We start from the raw sequence: 22076 nt of genomic DNA, 5'->3' as shown, positions 1-22076 counted from the left end.
TTTCCTCTTTTACTATTTTCTTCAACGAGCTTAAATAAATGTAATGAAGGACTAATGGATTCAATGCTCATTAATTACTACTACATATTAATTGTATTGATCTATCATTTTCTTGCAACCTTCTTGCAAAAGGTTGAAATCCCAACCTCAAGGGACCCCATATCTCGGCCCAACAGTAATGTAAGGAGTAGTGTTCAATCAGGGTACGCAGTGGCCCGTTAAGGGAGAAAGTTGTTAACTCACTGTCCTATCTGAAACCCACCTCCTAAGGCCTCATACTCGTGTTTGAGAAATGTTATAACTACACGGCAATAATGAGAATTGATCCTTGCTCATTCTTGCAACTATGCCCCTCCAGAACTAACTGCGCTGCCCCTACATGCCGATCTATCATTTTCCATTTTCACGGATTTGAAAGTAGATAGAATTACCAATAAGAATTAGATACTCTAGTGTGAGCTGGCATGCATAGAAATATACTAGTCCCTGGAAACCAAAACTATCGAATTCAAGTCTATAATGTTGCTGTTTTTATGTTCAATGTTGCAATTAGCCAGAAAAAAAAAAATCAAATACTACTCTATCTAAGTTAAATTTCAGTACATATAAGTATACGTGTATTACGCATTGGAATAGTTTGTATGCCAAGACGAAACCTGCACCTTAATGAAAGCCTATTTGTATATCTTAACAAATAAAACCAATTTTTAACAAATTAAACGATTATAGTGCGTATTGTTCCATTCTCCTTTACTTTATTAAAAATTAAATGTCATAGTTTTACATATAAAAGAAATCAGATTAGGGATGTCAATCGGGTCAATTTAGTGGGTTTTGGATCAATCCTTTTTAAGTTGCGGGTTAATGAGTTACATGCTAATCGGACTGTGATTTTATCGGGTTAGAAAAATTTCATTTCTAACCCTATATGTTCGAGTTTTGGGCTAGCTCGACGAACTAATCTGACTACTAGCCATAAAATTAACATATGATCAATTCAATGCATAATGATGAAACTTATTCATATTTATAAAATGTAAAATATTCAAACATGAGAATTTTGGGATGCATATTTAAACTGGCATAAAATTATAGTAATAATGTTTGATAAATCTTGGGTTAGTTGAATGGTTTAACATATAAGAATAGGTTATGTTAGATCATGACATTGAAATTGAACATCTAATTTATGATTTTAAAATTAAAACGAAAAAATATACACATCCAAAAAAATTTCAAAGCATGTTTTAGAATTAAGTATGTTTCTTATAGAGAATTTGAATTTAACAAATATCTAACTGTATATTATACATTTAACATGGAAATTTATTTTTTTATAATTATTTATATTCAGAATAATAGAAATTGGTTTACCCAGGTCCAATCCCGATTTTCTAAATGGCATGTAATGCAGGTTCGTCAGAGATGTGTCAAATAGAGGATCAAGAGGCCGATGAATATAGCCGAAAACTTACATATATTGGGAAAGATAAACGGATGTCTAATCATATATTGGGAAAGAGAAACGGATGACTAATCAAATATAATTTCATCGAAAGTCCACGATGGGGGCTGGGAACACCAGTACCGTATGAGGCGTTATTTATTCATGCACAAAGCCAATCTTGTTGAAGCATATGTAGCAGTCATTCTCAACTTAGATAGATGTGGACATGCTAGCGAAGCTAGAAGTTTTACAATACGGGACCCAAATTATTTTTAGTAGTTATAGGCTTTTTTTATGTTCACCGTCAGAAGCTTGATTATTTGATATTTTCAATTTTAATATAAGTATAATAGATGGAAACGATTTTTTATGATGTTTACCATAAAATATATCAATGAACATATAAATTATAACAAATAGAAACAATAATTATTTTTAAATTTTTTTTATTATGATTATAATATAGAAGAAAACAATTACGAAATGACGAAAAATTAAAACTAACATAATTACCTGTGTAAAAGATAATCCGTCCCAAGATATTAGACCCTTATTCTACTTTGGAGTGTCCCATACACTTGAACCATTTCTATTTATGGTAAAAATTTACTCTACTACCAACTCCACTTACACCACTAAATAACTATCTCCTAAATTCCTGTGCCCAAAAGAAATGAGTCTAATATCTTGGGACGGAGGGAGTAACAAATATAGGAATTATGTTCAAAAAAATAAAAGACAAAGAAAAATAAAATATACACACATTATATGCATAAATAGAAAAAAGAATAAGAAAAGTTGCATAAAGTAGAATAGAAGAGAAAAAAAAAAGTTGTATAAATATTAAATATTCTCTCCGTCCCACTTTAGGAGTCCCGGTTGAAATATTCCATAAATGGTATTAGGCTCTACATTCCACTCGGTGAGGATCACCTACGGCAATTCATAATTCATCTTCTAATACATACATATATACATGAGGGATGGATCCACCATCATTTATTAGGTATGTTTGTATGTATTAGGAGATGGATTAGGATTTATCACATTTTATTATAAAACTAATATATAAAAGTAGGACCCACATTCAACTATCTTTTTTCACTAACTTTTCTTTACATTTCTTAAAACTCGCGCCGAACTCAACCGGGACTCCTAAAGTAGGGCGGATGGAGTACAAAATACAGGGAAAAAAAAAAGAAAAACGTCACCAGGGGAAATCAATCTCGGGACAATCAGACCTGGGACACGGTTTCACACCAACTGCGCCATTATCTTCACATGTAAACTACGTCAAAGGAAAATTGATGGGGGGACTAGGGGCCCTGGCCCCATCGTGGCTTTGTCACTGTTATCATGAACTGCTGCTGGTGTTAATCAGAGATCACTTTGTATTTTGGATGATTGATTAGACGTATAGAATTGAAGATCACTAAAATAAAATTAGCTTATACGTATACATTGATCTTATGTCAAGCAACACATAAATAAAAGCAAAGCTGTTAAAATGGTGAGTACTGAATATGGAACTTGTAAAGCTAAAGAATTTTACGGCAAAATGATGATTAAATCATGCTAAGAACAAACACAAATGCAAAGAGTGCATATGTATATTCAACAACTTACCTTCGTTTTCTTTTATCAACACCAGCTGGTTAACTCAAGGTAGCCTTGTCACACCTCAAGTTGGGGATGACTCCACTACATCTGGTCATCTGGATTTTTTTCATGAGATGAGGAAAATGCATATCACAAAATACAACAAAAATTATTCTCTATTATCAAATGATTTTATCAAAAATTCAAATTAAGGTAATCTGTCAATTACTTTTTCTGTTTGCAAAATTAATTTAACCTAATTGATAGAACTAAAACGCATATCTTAGATAAAATTAAAAAACCTAGAACAAAAAGTAAACAATCCAACTTAAAATCATGAAATCTCCACTACCAATAAAGTAATTGAATAGAAACCGCAAAAATCCTTAATAAAAAAACATACAAATATTAAATTTAAGTTAATCCAAATATCTAATATCCCAAGTAGGAAAAATCTCTACAATCAATATAAGTTAATATTAAAATTTTCTTTTTCCTGCTTATTAGACACCTATAAATTAAATGCTAGTGGGGCACCCTATAGTCTATCCTATGTATCGCCACGTCAGTATTTTATCCTCCTATCCTTTCCACCTACAGTGGTATGCCCTAAAGTCTGCCCTAAGCATTTTATTTATTTGAATATTTAAAACACTACAAAAATTGGAAAAAAAAAACAACTTCATTTCATTGAAAATGAGAACATTACAGTACGAAATAAAATAACTACAAATTCTCAATAGCCGTTACGCTTCCAAACTTCTTCAATCATGTCGTTCATGAGCTGAGCATGGTCTTGTTGGCTGCGCATTGAGGTCTGTCTAGATAGAACCTCATTGAAGCCCATCGGTAATCCTCGAACGTGAGGCGGTCGTCGTGCTGGAGCTAGATCCACCTTCATCATCGCCCCAATCAGTGACACTTCCACCTTAATGTTCGACTATCTTGTTATGCAAGATGATGCACGCATACATGACATCGGCGATGACTTCCTTGAACCAGAAACGCGTCGGACCTTTCACTATTGCCCACCGCGATTGGAGCACACCAAAAGCCCGCTCCACATCCTTCCGCGCAGCCTCCTGCTTTGCCGCAAATAACACTCTCCTGTCACCCATTGGGCAACTGATTGTCTTCAAAAAAACAGGCCACCTTAGGTATATGCCATCGGCCAAGTAGTACCCCATACGATATTGACGTCCGTTGGCAGTGAACTCGATGGCCGGGCCACGACCCCTGCATTGATCGGCGAAGAGGTTGGATGAGTTGAGGACGTTGATGTCGTTGTTTGACTCTGCTACACCGAAGTAAGCATGTCAGATCCAGAGTTGATGGCCATCGACGACTTCGAGGATCATCGTCGGTTGGCTGCCCTTGTATCCACTGTAAATTGACCTCTTCACGCCGTCGGACAATTCTTCCACTCCCAGTGCATACAATCGATGCTCCCTAGCATTCCAGGAAAGTCGTGCGCCGTCTCGTGCATCTTCATCAGTGCCTGGCAATCCTCAGCAGTCGGCCTTCACAAATATGTGTTGCTATAAGCCTCCACAATTCCCCTACAAAAATTCTTCAGGCAATCGCGGCCAATTGTCTACCCAACGTGAAGGTACTCGTCGAACATATCCGCCGTGGTGTCGTAGGCCAACTGCCGGAGCACAACCGTGCACTTCTGCAACGGCGTAAGTCCGGGTCTGCAGATGCCTTCTTCCCGATACTGGAAGTATTCATCACGTGCCTCCAACGTCTGGACAATGCTGACAAAAAGATCTCGCCGCATTCTAAAACGGCGGTGAAAAACCGTCGGGCCCCACCGTGGTTGCTCGGCAAAATAGTCTGTGAATAGACGTTGGTGAGCTACGTCGTGCTCGCGACAGACAAACGTCCGACGTCGAATCGGCCGAGGGATCTGTTTCGCCGCCGCCGCCTGCTCCACCACTTCACGCTCGCGCTCCATTTCCGCCAAGCATTCCGCCGCACCCTCATGAACGCAATCGAATAAGGCTCGAGTCAAGGCCTGAGTAATGCCTTCCGATGTACTTCAGTCATCGCCGGGGTTCATTTTTTTAGTGAGAAAGTTGGAAAGTTTTGAGAGATGGGAGAAAGGGAAAAGAATAAATTGGGAGATGGGAGAATAAATTGGTAATGAGAATTTGGTGTTTAAATAGAATAAAAATTCAAATAAAAAATAAAAAATGCGTCGCATCGTCCGCGGTATCATCCGCGTCGCCCACAGTGGGGCGAACGATGCGACGTCGACGCGTATCGTCCGCGGACGATGGATAACCCATTGTCCGCATTGCTGCGGTGGCGGATGATAGTCCACCCCATTATGGATGCCCTTAGTATCTTGTTATGTATTACTCCATCCGTACCTAAAAATTTGTCACATATTTCCTTTTTCGTCCGTCCCTAAAAATTTATCACATTTCACTTTTACCATTTTTGGTAGTGGACCCCATATTCCACTAACTCATTTCTACTCACATTTTATTATAAAACTAATATATAAAAGTAGGACCCGCATGCCATTAACTTTTTCAACCCACTTTCTATTATATTTCTTAAAACCCGTGCCGGATCAAATGGTAACAAATTATGGGGGACAGAGGAAGTATATAAATTATTCATACTTTAGTAATGTTGAGGCCTTAATGTGCATTGAAATTGAATAAATGTGGTACTATTATTATTTCTTTTATATATTTTTTTAAAAAGTATTACTCCCTCTTCCAAAAAAAAATAGAGCACATTTATAATTTTTGGCTGTCCATAAAAAATAGAACACATTCATTTATGGAAAGTTTTCAACAAATAATAACCCTACACATTATTCCACTAACACTACTTCTCACTTACTGTACTTTTTTGTCTTCTCTCTTACTTCAATTCTACTTTAAAACTCATACTATACACCAATTGCTCTATTTTTTTGGACCGAGGGATATATTGTATGCAATCCAAAATTCGTTCTTTTTTGATCCGTACTTTTTGACTTGTACTAATGGCAGTTCGAACCGATGTTAATAATTCAATTTTTATTAGAAACAAATTCAAACCATATGCATAAATTTAGAAAGAACAATCATGTTCATATTTCCGAATTTATTCAGTTCGATTATTCGAAGTCTTATCTTCTCAGTATTTTGCTCGTCTTTTATAATTACTAGTGTTAGCCCACACGCTATGCGCGACACATAATATTTTTATTTCATTAATTAGACATTGTGAATAAACTTAATAAAAAATAACATCATTACATAAGATTAAAAAATAAAAAATATATAGTACTATATAGTAACAATATGTTAAATAGTTATAGATATAAAATTAAATAAATTTAAACTAAACTAATACTCTATGAAAATATTTGTTAATTACGACACTTATAGGTTTCTACAATAAATAAAAACATCATCATTAAAACATACATACTTTAAATCTAAAATACTATCAATACTAATTTGATAGTACAAACTATTTAACATACAACCAAAAAGTATAATGAGAACAATAATATCATCATAAAAGATAAAATAATGTACAAAACAAATAAAAAAACACACAAATATAAATATTAGAAAGTTTCTATTTTAAGGGATGACCCAAAATGGAAATAGTTTCTATTTTTAAGGGATGACCCAAAATTGAAATAGTTTCTATTTTTAAGATGGAGGGGTAGTTCATAAGACATGAAAAAACTTATATGCGAATACTCTTAATTATACAATAATACGAATAGCAAAATAAAGAAAAAATAAATAAAAAACTTTAATATTACGCTTGACTCTTCCTCCGCCTTATTTTCCTCATTAATCTCCAAATTAATGATTTATGCATATGCGCGAAAACAAATGTGATAGTTTATGATCTTCATCTTCTTTGCTTCCTTTCGTCATTTTGTTGCTTTAGGTGTTTTCTTTGCATAAAAACTATGGAGTGACGAAGTTGGCGACGAATGTGTAAAGATATAGTTTCAAAATATTATAGACAGATAGTCAGAAACTTAGGTGATTTCTATATTTGTGAAAAAAATAACTATTATAGACTGGACAGAAAAATTAAAACAAAATTAACAAAAATTAAAACAAACTAACATAAAAAAAAATTAAAAAAAAAAAAACTTAAATGAACTAAGATCACTGAAACAAATCTCATATAAATGTACTACTATGGGTAAAGAGTAATAACCATACTATGAAAAATTCTTCTTTTTGCGAGAATTCGTGATGCAATAAGAAATGAACTATAAGCTAGCAAGTAGTAATACATATTTACAGACAAAAAGTTACAAGGATTCTGTAAATTCCTTGGAACCGTGTCTTAAATCCTTGTTCCCTGCATGGAAAAATTAACAATGAATGATTTTAGTTTTAGATAAATAACTAAAATATATAGTACTCCGATTGTGGAACACACATTCCAGGGAGATTACAGTGGTTTGTCCACGTTTAATGAATTCATAAACACGCACGCACTGCACTCAAATCATTGACGAAGTTTTATTAGGTTATAGATCATTAAGAAATGTAAATTCCATGATGTGAACAAACTTTTATTTTTGCGAAAATTTGTGATGGAGTGAGGAAAGACAATAAAAAAGTGAAATAGAATATTGCAAATGATACGTATTTATAGATATAAAGTATTGAAAAAGAATCGAGCCGTTACAAATTAATAAGGAACCATTATGTTTCATCCGATCACTAATTTAAATATTTGGATAGGAAAAATGTTATAGCAATAACTAATTTGTAAATTGTAAGTCAACAAAGTAACTTCCGATAATAATCTATCGAATTAATCCTAATTAAATGGTATGGTTAGATATCAACATGGCAAGCGTTTTTTAAGAATGACTGGCCAATCTAACTATATAATAATGTCATTAAAGATAATTAATTAATTAATAATGGATTAAGAAAATGAAACTAATACGATTATTCTATTGATGCTTTAGAACGCCATAATATCCTATTGATGCTTTGGAACACCATAATGTGTATTAATATATTATAACAGTAATGGCTAGAATTTCTTACCATGCATATTTACAAAAATTAAAAATTGAATTAATAATCTAAACTTTATGTTAAAAATTAACTATATTAGAGCTCAAAACATAAATATTCAAATTAATCTTATAACTTATAAATATTCTAAATATTCTAAGTTAAAGGACAAAACTTATAAATATTTAAAAAAAAAATCAAAATTCGCCTTTCATATGTATAGATTTAAGTAATTTATAAAAAAAACTTTTAATAGTTAGTAATACAGTACAAAATTATTTCCAACAGGCCCACGCCCATCTCCTGCAGTGACGAATAATGCAAATTTCTAAAGTAAAAGCGTCATATATGAACAGCGACTTTACCGAATTTGCGGACTGAATTGGCTCTCCAAACTCCTACGCCGACTCACCTCAAATCAGTTCCCCCCACTTCGATTTTTCTCTGGAACTAGTGGGTTCAGGGATTTTGATTAGTTGTTATAGGGATCAAACATTCACAATTTTTTGTCAGTTGAATAAATCCATCCTAATTTCTCTTCTGCCGGAGCTCAATTGGATTTTATTCTGTTTCTTTACATTGGGCCTGGCTTACACCCTAGAAATTCCAGGTACGGATTGATTTCGCTGTGAATTTTCGTTTTCTTTAGCTCATAGGATCGATCGTTTATTGTGCAACTGAGTGCGAGAATCAGGGTTTTACTATAATGTTGGTTCGATGAATTGTGATCGGAAATGTGGTTTCTTGGTCTAAATCGGTCAAGATTTTGTTCTATCAAGGTTATCCAATTTGATTATGGTGTGATATTATGAATGTTGCCTAATATGAGCAATGGAGAGGGGAAAGATAAGTTCTTGAGTGAGAAAGAGAATCCGCAGGCAATGAGGAAGAAAAAGAAGTTGGGGGAAGACGAATTTGCGCAGGCCATTGCCAAGAATGTGGTGGCGCAGGTTTGTGAAAGTTTAGGTTTTCAGAGCTTTCAGCAGTCTGCATTGGATAATCTTGCCGATGTGGCGATGAGGTATGTTCGGGAAATAGGGAAAACTGCGTCTTCTTATGCAAATTTAGCTAATAGGACGCAGTGTAATGTCTTCGATGTGATTCAAGGGTTGGAGCATTTGGGCTCAGTTCAGGGCTTTTCCGGTGCTTCTGATGTTAGGCATTGCCTTACAAGATCAAGCGTTGTTAAGGATATTATTCGATATGTTAGTCTAGCAGATGAAATCCCATTTGTATATCCGATCCCTGCTTTTCCCGTTGTGAAAGAAAAGGTATTGGACCTTAGAGTTTCTCAGTCAGAGGAAATCCCCCGTGACGAACATATACCTTCCTGGTTGCCCATGTTTCCAGATCCTGCTACTTATGCAGAGTTAAGTTCTGGAAATGAGAAAGACTCAGAAACAGAGGCGGTTAAGATTCAGCAGGTTGAACAGCAGAACAGGAGGGCTGAGAGGTCTTTACTGAATTTGCAGCAGAAATTTATGTGTAATGGAACTGAAGCAGGAGTAGTTGTTGAACAAGGGGATGCTGCAAAGGCACAACGAGCAGCAGAAAACAATCCATTTCTTGCTACTCCTCTTCAATTCGGGGAAAAGGAGGTATCTTTGCCCACTCTGCCAGCTAGAATTATTGATGAATCTATGGAGTATGGTTATCATCAAAGTCACAAAATTATGGAAAACCAAGTCTCAGTTATGGAGCCATCTTCGCAAACCAATGAAGCTGCAAGGAATGGTCCTTGTGAACCCGAGGACAGGAGAATGATTCCCGTAAATGGGAGGCCCAATGTACAATTCAAGTTTGGGAATGTGAAGAAATCGTTAAGCATGGTAACAAACCCTCGAAACAACAGCACGGGGAGAACTTCTCCTTGGTTTGATGATGATCATGATGGAGCATATGAGAAGAAAGATAGGGCTGAGATGATCCTTTGGGAAAATACGGAGAATCCACCAGAAATGTCTAATGTGTAACTTAGAATGTTTGATTAGAGACTGTATAATTCTTTTTGGAGCTAGCATCCAATGCTTGCTTCATGGTAGTCATAGTCGAGGAGCTAGGTTTTCTCTACACAAGCATTTTAGAGTTTTAAGTTTCACTGAGTTGTTGAGGGTTAGTTGTCAGTTGTTTTTTGTATTACTTTATATCATTTGGCCCAATCATTAATCCATAATGTTGACCTTATGTTTACTGGATTTGTTGTTCTTTGGGATGATTCAGCTATAAAATGCACTGTGTCTGTGAAAGTACAAGAGTAGAGATAGCACGATCTAGCTTGTACAGCAACACAATTTTTCTGATGATCGGACTATTTGCATCGTCTATGGGAGACATTAGTTTAATGTGTTACTGTTATTCAAGCATTCTCATTCTGTAGTTACTGAGTGAATCTAGTCGATATATATTACTACTATGATACAAAAAACATTTACCAATCCTCAGTGATGTAGTATTTGTATGCTGAAGCACATTGCTAAGACACAACTGAATAGAGAAAAGGATATGTCAGTGTGTACGCTAGTGTTAACCATCAAACAGAAATTACATGTAGATCTGTACATGATACGCGTGTCTGTACACTAGTGCTGGCTTTCCTTGAATACTGCATTCGTGATACTATCATGCTTCTTTGACCAAAGAGGTTGTTAACTGCTCAACTCAACTTGGAAGCAAACTTAAGTCTAGAAGGGTTTATGATGAACTACATTTAAATGAACTACATTTAAAGTGCATTTTTGATAATGAACTACATTTAAATGCCTAGCTCTTTGTGCTGTTAAAGTTCTTTCATGCATGTACTTCATTCTTGGCAATTGAACTACATGATATCTTTATGAGCACTGTACTTATTGCTACAAAAAATCCTTATATGGTAACACAGCAATGGTGATACCACTGTACTCAGCACTAGTATAAGGAGAAGATGAAATATTGCATTTATTACTTGAATTTGAATTTATCCTGTTTTGCCTTTTACATGATGTTGTGTATGTTATTTTACATAATGGAAAAGAAGAGTATTTCCAGTTGATGGCTAGAATAAGGTGGTTCGGAGTGTAGATATTTTGCATGGAACTTTTCTGTTGTGTCCTGCTACTATGAAAAAATATGGTAGACGTGCTCAATTGGGTGAAATTTTGAATTAGGTTTAATTTGTCTTAGAAATGAATTTTAAAGTTATTGTCTTGGTACTGTCCTATTACAGCAGGAAATCATAAATTTGTTGAATTTTACTTGTTAAGTTGTGCAAATAACCGTGTAGTGGCTGTTCTGTTATACCGCCCCAGTCTCTCGTTCCCTTAATTTGCAGTTGCTCGTGGATTTCATTCTTCTTAACCCCTCTGCCATCCATGATATGAATAGAGTTGCTTTCTGTGTCTGCCACTTTTCATTCTTGTTCAGTGGCTTACGGCAGTTGACCATGAAGAACCATTTCAAGCAAGAGTTTTTACTGCAGTCATCAATGTTGCAATCTGCAACCCTGCATAATCGTCTCATTCGCCTTCCTGAAGTTATTAGTTCATTTGCTTATCCCCAAGGAAAGGAGATGGCTGTCCATTTGGATGACGCTCAGTGTCCATATTGATTGTCACTTGCAGCAGCTTGTTTTGGAGTCCATGTTAACCTACAAGTGTTGGAGTCCCTTGGTTGATTTTGTTTGTTCCAACTTCTAACCTCAAGGTTATAAATCTGAACAAGTTCCAAATGTGGTGACGAGACTTTCACATTGCTTTGGCGGTTTAGTGTTGTGCAAACTGCACCACCAATTTTGTAACAACCACAAGAATACCGTGAAGTCAGATTGTTGCCACTCTTTAAACTTGGGTCGTCAGTTCTTGAAACCATTGACAATATTTTCAGTTTTTTTTTTGTCATTCTGGGATTGTTTTCTCACCTGATATCTTGCTGTTGTTATGTAATTAGGCTTGAGATGTTTGGATTGTTGCCTGATATTGGTTGGAGGGTTTGGGGATCAAATTCGAGTCCACCGTCTATTAACTTTATTTACTCTTTTTTATAGGAGATATATTCACAAAGCTAATCATGTGTAGATAGATCTGCAAAATTTATTCTTTCCTAGCTAGGGGTGGCAAATCGTGCGTGTCGGGTCGTTATCGTGTCGACACGATAACGACACGAACACGATAACAACAAACACGAACACGACCCGTTAATAAAACCTCAAACACGAACACGAACACGAACACGACCCGCTACCCTCAGACACGAACACGACATGAACCCATTAATGACACGAAAATAAGTATTGAAAAATGAAATAATAAGAATAATAATATTAAAATATTATGTGTTAATAAGAATAATAATATTAAAATATTATGTGTTAACGGATAACACGAACACGACACGAACACGACACGAACACGCATTGTTAGCGGATAACACGAACCCGACACGAACACGACACAAAATTTTCGTGTCCTTAATGGGTCGACCCGATAAGGACACGAACACGATAAGCTCTGACCCAAACCCATTAATTTCGTGCCGGTTCGTGTCGTGTTATCGTGTCGTGTCAAAAATTGCCAGCCCTATTCCTAGCCATTTGTGGCTAATTTGTGTCGAAAATTATTTTGGTCTCGATTCCGATACTAATAAAAAAAAGTAGTACTAATATTTGATTTAAATCTGAATAGTAGGAGTACATTTTTAAAGATTCTTTTGTTTTGAATTTGTTATCCAATTAATTGGATATGAGTTTTTATCTTTCTTTCCAATTCATCGTCATCTTCCTTAGCGCTTTATGATTAAATTCCAGTTGAGCCGGATCTGCAATCAAGCAATTTGGACTCATTTCAACAAATTGAGTGCTCTTCGTCTTGGAAGGATCATTAACAGAAGCGCAAGAATTGTAGCTGGTTCCGTCACTAAGGTGAGGTTTTGTTCTTCTGTGCCTACGTTTTGTCAGAGAATAATGAAGTGGATTCAGCTACAGTACTTTATTTTAACCTGCGACAGAGAATGATTAGTGAGTCTACGAATTGCACGATTCTTATGTACTGAATTAGGTTGATAAAACAAGTATGAACTCAAGTAACGCACAAAACTAACCTTCGAATTTGTGATTTTGGGGACCATTACTCCTTTGATAGATTAATAGATTGAGATGTTACACAACTTTTCCTTTTTTATCTCAAGTGCTGTCCTGACAAAAGTTGCAGATTTCAGAGAAAGAACAAGGGCAGCAGCATCCTATGAATTCATCAACATATGAGGATGATTTTCCTCCACTCTCTGCCAATGAATCTAAGCAGAAACCGGAGATGGCTCAAAATGTCATTCCATTGCAACGTGAAGCATCTAACTTGAGCACTTGTTCTGGAGAGGAGTTGGTGAATCTCAACATAGGGCCATTGCAACGTGAAGTAGCCAACTTGATCACTTGTTCCAAGCAGAATTTGGAGGAGGTTCACGACATCACACCACACCATGAAGCTTCTACTTCAACTAGTCACCTTTATGAAGCAGGCTTGCCCACCAGCTTTGGGAAGAAGCAAGTTCATCCTTCTAAAAGTCCGAAGGTTCGCCAAACTCATCATGAACAGCGAGAGGCTAAGAGACGACCAAAGCCCTCTTCCAGTACTCCAATAGACGAGCCCTTTGATATATGCCCTCATCAAACCTCGGAATCTGGAAGTTGTGTGAATAAGAGAACTGAAGGAGAATTGTCTGTGATGAGACAGCCAGCCGAGGAGAATGAAGAAAACAAAGGTATTACCGAGGGAAATGATTCAGAAGACTTAGGTGAAGAGAGTGCGTTGGTATTGGGGCCTGGAATGGTTTTACTCAAGCACTATATTCCCTTCTTGGAGCAGGTAGTCCTCTAATGCTCGTGTTTTTTGCTCAATTCTGTATTTTCATTATAAACATGTGTTGCATTCACAGTGTCTGGTATTTAGCTGTCCCCTCCCTCTCTTGCAGGTGAACATTGTAAACAAGTGTCGAGAATTAGGTTGTGGTCCTGGGGGGTTTTATCGACCTGGTTATAATGATGGTGCAAAACTGCGTTTGTATATGATGTGTTTGGGTCTAGACTGGAATCCTCAAACAGCAAGCTATGGAGAGAGGCGCTGCCACGACAATGCTGCACCTCCTCTTCTTCCTAATGAGTTTATTTCTTTAGTGTGCAGAGCACTTGACCATTCCCACAGTCTAATAAAAAGAAACCTGAAGGCTGACAATGTTGACAATGTACTTCCTAAAATGTCTCCTGATGTGTGCATTGTCAACTTCTACACTAGCAGCGGGCGGCTTGGTCTTCATCAGGTTGGTTAATACTTATGAACTCCAAAAATATGCGTCTTTTCTCTCCATTTGGAATCAATGTGTCCTTGTTTATTTGGATCAGTTAAAGACTTTTCGCCAACAAATCTATATTAGTTTAGCTTTTTTGATTCTTACAGGATCGAGATGAAACATGGGAGAGTCTTGATAAAAGGCTACCCGTTGTATCAATCTCCATTGGCGATTCAGCTGAATTTCTATATGGCGAGCAGAGAGATGTTAACAAGGCTAAAAGCGTCTCACTAGAATCAGGAGACGTGCTGATCTTTGGTGGTGAATCAAGGCATATCTTTCACGGGGTGAAAGCGATTATTCCCGACACAGCTCCTCCTGCCTTGCTGGAAAGGACAGGACTTCAACCAGGTCGCCTCAACCTCACTTTCCGAAAATATTGAGTTTTTCCCTTGGTAATTATGCTGCCTTAGTTCTTAACTGTTAAATAACTTCTTTCAACATGATTATTTATATGTATATGATAATTTATGGTTCTGGTGAAAGTTCAGTTTGGAAGCTTTGGTTTTGATCTTCATAATACAACATCATGTGGCCTAATTTTGAACTGCCTTCTGTCTTGGTAATGTTTTATTCCACCTTATGTTTTGGTTTAGTGATGCCTTAATTTGTTGGTAAATTGGGAATATAACCAAATAAATTTTAGTGTACAATTATTGTTGTTCTTGTTTTGGTGATTAAATTCCAAACGGAACTTCTACACTGATTGGTGGAATCTCATGTGGGTTGGCGTTTTGTGTGGGATGTTTTTTTAATTCAACTTGAATATGATATTACTCAATTAATTAGATTTATATCAATAATGTTTCTTTTGAGGAAATTTTGTGTTGTTAATTCTTGATAATATGGTGACAATTAAAATGTTCCCGTGTTATGTCTGTGGTGCATTTCGTGTTATGTTATTTTTATTTTTAGTATTTTATTTACCTTGTTCATTCAACCTTAATCAAGAATTATCCACGGGAATATGTGACCAATAGTTTAAAAGATTATAAAATCACAAATTGTTAAATTCTGGTTTATCCTATATTTTTCAAAATTAAATGAAAAATGATACTCCCTCCGTCCCGCTTTAGCAGTCCCATTGACTTTTCTGTCATCTTTTTGTAAAAATGATAAAAAATAGTTAAAGTGGAGAAATGGTAAAATAATAGAGACAATAATGTAGATAAGACTCTTCTCTATATTATTCTTTTTCTTAATTTACCATTTCTCATCTTTAACTATTTTTTATAATTTTTACAAAAATAGGGCAGAAAAGTCAATGGGACTGCTAAAGCGGGACGGAGGGAGTAGAAGTTTTAAAAATTCTCAATTGTCTCAATTGACAAAATTTGTGCTATTATTTTCAGTTTTCTTAAGCTCAAAACAACATCGTGTAACCGTACACATCGTTGCATTAATACGTACTCGCATCACCAGTATTTACCAATTTAGCACTAAATTTGCAACCAAAAAAGTTATCATTGGGACAAATGAGAGTTTTTTGAAAACTTTATAATTTATTATTCAAATTTATAATGGGCTATAAAAATAATAATTTAACCAAATTTCATAATTTTATAGATAATTAACCCTTTATAAAAGTATATGCCAATGAAAAGTAAGATTTCTATTCTGTGATGGGTGGAGAGTAGTTTCTTATATTGCATTTGAAAGAATAATTAAAAGAAGTTTCAATGAAGTAAAAACTAAATTGTGATTCAGTTTAAGGTATAACGTATATAACGGGGTATATTGACATTTGTTGTAAGTATGATTTAAAATTTGAGTTGAATATCGGTAAGAAATTGTGGTATAATTGAAAATTTAAAGTGGACTAATATCGATGGCCTAAATATAATTTTTCATTTGTCTTAAAGTGAAGAGGTTCATGTAATAATTTTGCAGAAGTGATAGATAGCTACGTCCCTCCAATTAAGTGCAGAAGTGGGAATCCTACAATGCACAAACCTATTTTTATTTTTATTTTTATTTTTTGTGCCTAGGAACAAACAATTTTGAACACTCAGCATAGTTATCATAATCTCGGCCATAAAAAAAATCGAAGCTGATTATATTATTAGTTCCAAAATTATTGTCATTACGACTACGAACAATGGCCACAAATTTTCCACTTTTCTTGTCTGCTTGTCCATTTTTTATGATTTTGGTAGTTTTGTTGTAATTAATTAATGACACATAGTTAACTTTAAGCATTAACAATTGTGAGTAGACAAGGTTACCTGCCTTTCTATAGCAAAGTGACAACATGTGATGAAACTGGTTCATAAACCCAGCCAGATTCATTGGTACGTACGTCTCAACCCCCTTATTTTTTATGATGAATATATATAAATTAGTTCTCATATATACCTCATTATCAAATGCAATAATTCACATGAAGTGGCATGCAAGGTTCTCAACTTCGATCACAATTTTTATTGAATTTATAAATATATTATTGGTAACAAGATTCATATGTATCTATCCATACATACATTATCAATGAGTATACATGAGAAATATTTACTAGTGATGATATAATATTACTATGAAATATTAATATCATTTTTTATTCAATACAAATAAATATACAATTATTGATGAAAATAATGTTATTTTTCTTATTTCGGATCAAAAGTAAAACTCAATATCATTTTCAATTCGATACAGATCAAGAGCGAAACCCAATATATATATATTCATGCGAACATATGTAATTATGGCATCGTTAGAATTTTCATAAAATTTTATTAGTTTGACAAATGTGTAGTGAACAAATAATTTAAATTGGAATAGTAATGTAGAATTTAGTAATTTTTATAAGAGAGAAAGATGTTAGCTTTAATTTGTAATTTAATTAATTAATTGTCAAATGTTTTTTCATCTCGAATTCTGGATTGAAGATAGCCGGTAAGATTGTAGCATGTCTATTAATTTCATGATCTGAAAGTTTGAAGTAGCAATTTGATGGTCTGATTTGTAAGATAGAATGTAAATTGTCTTAGGATTTTTAATTCGATGTGATTACGAACAAGGCTACATAATTTAATTTAACCTTCGTGTCGTTCACATCAACATTTTCTGAAATTCATATTCAATTGGATTTAGTTATTTATCAACTTCATATTTAGCGGCAGATTACTTATTAGACTAAACTAGTTATACAATTTATTTTCCACAAACTAGTGCTTTTAATAACTACTCATATTCACTTAGCACCTGCAGTTACCATCAAAATAGTAAGACCACGTGGCGCACATGATTCAATAATTAAGAAATTGAGAGTTGCCCAACTAAAAAAATACTACTCCCAAAAATAATTGATTCGTAATTTTAAAACACTTAAATTCCTTTGTTTATCAGGATTATGCATTAGAAAAAAAAATTGATTCATAATTTTTAAAGACTTAAATTTTTTTTATCTATTAAGAAAGTAATAAGAATCCCAAAAATAAGAAAACTGGTGCAATTTTATGAGATTCTTATTCCGTACTTATATTCTACTTATTATGTATATTATTTCATAATTTGAAAATTCTTAAATATTTCGATATTTCATATTGTGTTATTACTTATCATAATATAATGTTTAATTCAAAATACTAATTATAATAATATCAAATATTATTATTGTTATTATACTTTTATTTTTATTGTTATTTTAATTATTATTTTATCAATTAATAAATTATATAGTAAATTTTAATATAAATTTTCAAATTATGAATCATATTTTAATTATAAGGAGTAATAATTATAATAATTTTTATTTATTATTTACTATTATTGTTATTGTTATTGTTGATATTATTAAGTTTTTAAGTTATGTGATATTAATTTAATTTTTATCATTAATATTGTGGGAACGTCGGATGTCAAGTTAAATTGTTGAATGGGTAAGTCATCAATCCTAGACTATGTAATTTACTTTATTTGGTTAGGCAATTTACCAAAAGAATTCTAATTTATCCTTGTGTGATTCTTTTTAAAGCATTTAGGTGGGTGGAAGTCTTTATATTTACACTCACCTGATCTAAACTCTATTACTATTAAATTCCTAGTTCAATGAATGAGCATTCCCAATACAGGATCATACTGACAATTATTATATTATTATTGTTATTATTTTGTCAGTTATTATCTCATTCCCTCGTAGCTAAATCACTCTTTTTTCAATCGTTTTAAAAAAATTATATACTCCCTCTATTCCTATAGAATATAAATATTGAGTTCGGCATGAGTTTTAATGCATTATTGATAGAGTAAGAGAGAGATAGATAGAGAAAGTTTTTATGTATTGGTAGTTTTGAATGAGTCCCCTCACTAGAGAGAAAAAATTGGAATATTCATACTCATTGGGGATGGACGAAAAAATTAATAGTGCATGCTCTTAAGGGACGGAGGGAGTAATAAATAAGTGGAGAAAAAATAAAGTAAGAGATAAAATAATGTAAGAATACTCTTTCACCACCTATTTAGTACTATGATTTTGTCGAAACGAGTGCAATAAAGAAGTGACTCAACTATGAGGGAACAATGAGAGTATTAATTAATTAAGTGAATCTTAATGTTAACTTTTGAAATTATGGATCATACTTTATACTCCTATTACCATATGGATCATACTTTATACTCCTATTACCATATAGTATAATTTTTATTTCATTATTATTATTATTATAGTTATTTTACATAATTATATAATACTCCATATAAATTGTTACTCTAATTATACGTCTATTAGTTAATTACTTATAAGTTAAGAGTCTAACTTTTAAAATTATGGATCATATTGTTGTTGTTATTATTATTATTATTAAAACAAAAAAATAAGTCATTTATGAGAAATCATATTTCTAAAAATTGCAGTACTCCATATCGAACAATATTAGTTTTTCTTGGCTAATAAAAGGGAATTGAGGATTCAAATATATGTTTTCTCTAATCTATGTTTACAAACTTAGAATTGTGGATTGGATTAACAAGTAGATCAAACGTATCACCTTGATCTCACAACCTAATCCCATACCCTAAAACTCAAAAGCTAATATAGTATTAAAATCTTTCATTATATAAAATATAGTGAGATATCTACTACACGTAATGATTGACACTATATGATGATATATATTGTATCCAAACAATCCGGTATCCAAATATTAACGTAACGACATCGAGGTCGATGAATCAAAAAAATGTTAATGCCTATATATATATTCCATTTACGACTCCTATTAATATACATATCCATAACCTCTCTCTTTCTCTCTTAACTCTCTCTCTATCTATAGAGTAGATTGAAATTAGTGATGAAAGGGGTGGTAGTGAGAAGGGCATTATGGGAATCCAGACGTTTCCGTGGCCGTGGGTATTCCGGTGCATGCGCCGCCGCCGATGTAAACGAACTTCCAAAAATGCCCCCCTTCGACTATACTCCGCCGCCGTACTCGGGCCCCACCGCCGCCGAGATTTTGGCTAAGCGGAAAGAATTCCTCAGCCCTTCCATCTTCCACTTCTATGGTAAACCTGTGAGTTCTACTAAACCTTAACTTCAAATTTATACTACTCCTATACAATAAAAAAATCACAAGCCTGCCTTGTGCCATCGATCATCGATAATACTATTGGAAATGTTTAAAATCATTATGCAAATCAGCTAATCAATTTGTACTTCTTTTGGCATTGCTTACATTTTTCCGATGATACGATTCGAATATACTAGCATAATGCCATCTTATGTCAAACCGCAGAACCCAAGAAAGTAAATTTGGAAGTATACTCACTAATAACTAATAATCCCTATTTTCCTACTTAGGTACAGTGATACACTTAAAATTGATTATTAGGTACAGCCGATGAAAGTAAAAAATTGATTATTAAGTGACACTTTTTAATATATAAGTAAATTAAAATTGAGTTTGGTAAATGAAAAAAATGGTATGAGCAGGTGAACATAGTCCATGGGAAGCTACAATACTTGTTCGATGAGAAGGGACGGCGATATCTGGACGGCTTCGGCGGCATAGCCACCGTGTGCTGCGGCCACTGCCACCCCGACGTGGTGAAGGCCATCGTCAATCAAACCAACAATCTGCAACATTCCACCATTCTGTATTTGAATCATGCCATCACTGATTTTGCCGAGGCTTTAGCATCCAAGATGCCTGGTGATCTCAAGGTCTGCTTATTTCAACTAATTAAAGTTGATAAGAAGGTAGTATGTATAGCTAATGATGTTATATGATATGTAGGTAGTGTTCTTCACCAATTCTGGGACAGAGGCCAATGAACTTGCTATCATGATGGCTAGATTGTATACTGCTAACCATGACATTGTGTCACTTAGAAATGCCTATCACGGCAATGCAGCCGGGACTATGGGGGCCACCGCCCAGTCTAACTGGAAGTTCAACGTTGTTCAGACTGGGATGCATCATGCCCTCAATCCGGATCCCTATCGAGGCGTGTTTGGATCGGATGGTCTGAAATACGCCAAGGATGTTGAAGATCTCATCAAATTTGGTACATCTGGCCATGTTGCTGGTTTCATGTCTGAGGCCATACAGGTATTGGTATTCTATTCACCACAACCTCACACCTTTCTATTTCTTGTCTTTCTCTAAATATTAGCTTTCTCAATTAAGGGTGTTGGTGGGATTGTTGAGCTAGCTCCCAACTACTTACCTAGTGTGTACGAAAGCATCAGGAAGGCGGGAGGCCTCTGCATCGCGGATGAGGTGCAGTCGGGCTTTGCTCGTACTGGCACCCACTTTTGGGGGTTCGAGACACAAGGCGTTGTGCCAGACATAGTCACCATGGCTAAGGTAAGTTTAATGAGTATTGCATAATCGTATCAAGGCCTAGCAAAGTATTAGAAGTTGTATTTAATTTGATGGTAGGGGATTGGGAACGGAATCCCTCTCGGTGCAGTGGTGACAACTCCCAAAGTGGCAGAGGTCTTGACTCGGAGGAGCTACTTCAACACTTTTGGGGGGAACCCCGTGTGCACCGCAGCAGGGCTAGCTGTGCTCAAGGTGATTGAGAGGGAGAATCTGCAGGAGAATGCTCGTGTCGTGGGCTCTTATCTCAAGGACCGCTTCAACGCCCTCAAAGACAAGCACGAGAGTAAGCTCTCTTCCTCATCATCCTCAACGGATCACCTTCAAACTCATGATCTCCCATTTTATTTATTGTAGTTATTGGTGATGTGAGGGGAAGAGGACTAATGCTTGGGGTCGAACTGGTGACGGATAGAACCCTCAAAACTCCAGCAAAGAACGAAATAGCCCGAGTCATGGAGCTCATGAAAGGTATCCATCCATCTATTTGGATATTTACTAAGAACTAACAACTGATACTATTTGTTTTGTGATGATGAAGATATGGGTGTTTTGGTGGGAAAGGGAGGATTCTATGGGAATGTTTTTAGAGTAACACCTCCACTTTGCTTCAACAAGGAAGATGCTGGTAATTAAACATCTTACATTTACATTTGTTTGCTCTCTGTGTTTCTCAATCATCAATCATCAATCATCAATCATCAATAATATTTGTGTTATGAATACAGATTTCATGGTGGACGCCATGGACTATGCAATGTCGAAGATCTGATTGACTATGATGTATATAGCAATATTGTAACTTTGATATTCAAATAGTGGACTTATATATATTGTGATCTTATAGTCAATAATAACAAACAAATTTGAATGCAA

The 22076-nt window shown here is 34.8% G+C and overlaps 3 protein-coding genes across 4 annotated transcripts; all 3 read left to right on the top strand.

The window, feature by feature from the left end:
* The first annotated feature begins 8442 nt into the window (after window positions 1–8442).
* LOC125193500 (Bromodomain transcription factor) lies at window positions 8443–10248 on the top strand. The gene has a single exon (XM_089057350.1). It carries the CDS (start codon window positions 8871–8873, stop codon window positions 10029–10031), a length of 1161 nt encoding a protein of 386 aa, XP_088913476.1. The 5' UTR covers window positions 8443–8870; the 3' UTR covers window positions 10032–10248.
* Window positions 10249–12680: 2432 nt separating this feature from the next.
* Window positions 12681–14923, top strand: LOC125193499 (uncharacterized). 2 transcript variants are annotated; one of them, XM_048091304.2, is made up of 4 exons: window positions 12681–12952; window positions 13236–13895; window positions 14002–14346; window positions 14484–14923. In XM_048091304.2, the coding sequence occupies exons 1-4, from the start codon at window positions 12824–12826 to the stop codon at window positions 14757–14759; spliced, it is 1410 nt and encodes a 469-aa protein (XP_047947261.2). In that variant the 5' UTR covers window positions 12681–12823; the 3' UTR covers window positions 14760–14923. The 2 variants fall into 2 exon arrangements, with proteins under 2 accessions (XP_047947261.2, XP_047947262.2); XM_048091305.2 differs by having other exon boundaries at window positions 12687–12952; window positions 13242–13895.
* A 4677-nt stretch (window positions 14924–19600) lies between these two features.
* On the top strand, window positions 19601–22076 carry LOC125193498 (alanine--glyoxylate aminotransferase 2 homolog 3, mitochondrial-like). Its single transcript, XM_048091303.2, has 8 exons — window positions 19601–19889; window positions 20309–20539; window positions 20613–20927; window positions 21006–21185; window positions 21261–21486; window positions 21558–21671; window positions 21742–21828; window positions 21929–22076. Exons 1-8 carry the CDS (start codon window positions 19671–19673, stop codon window positions 21970–21972), a joined length of 1416 nt encoding a protein of 471 aa, XP_047947260.1. The 5' UTR covers window positions 19601–19670; the 3' UTR covers window positions 21973–22076.

This window comes from Salvia hispanica, chromosome 4 (genome assembly GCF_029641045.1).
Source record: "Salvia hispanica isolate PSC_SH4W2 chromosome 4, Shi_PSC_v1, whole genome shotgun sequence".
NCBI lineage: Eukaryota > Viridiplantae > Streptophyta > Magnoliopsida > Lamiales > Lamiaceae > Salvia > Salvia hispanica.
The sequence above is the reverse complement of the archived record's forward strand: the minus strand, read 5'-3'. Positions and strand labels throughout refer to the sequence as shown.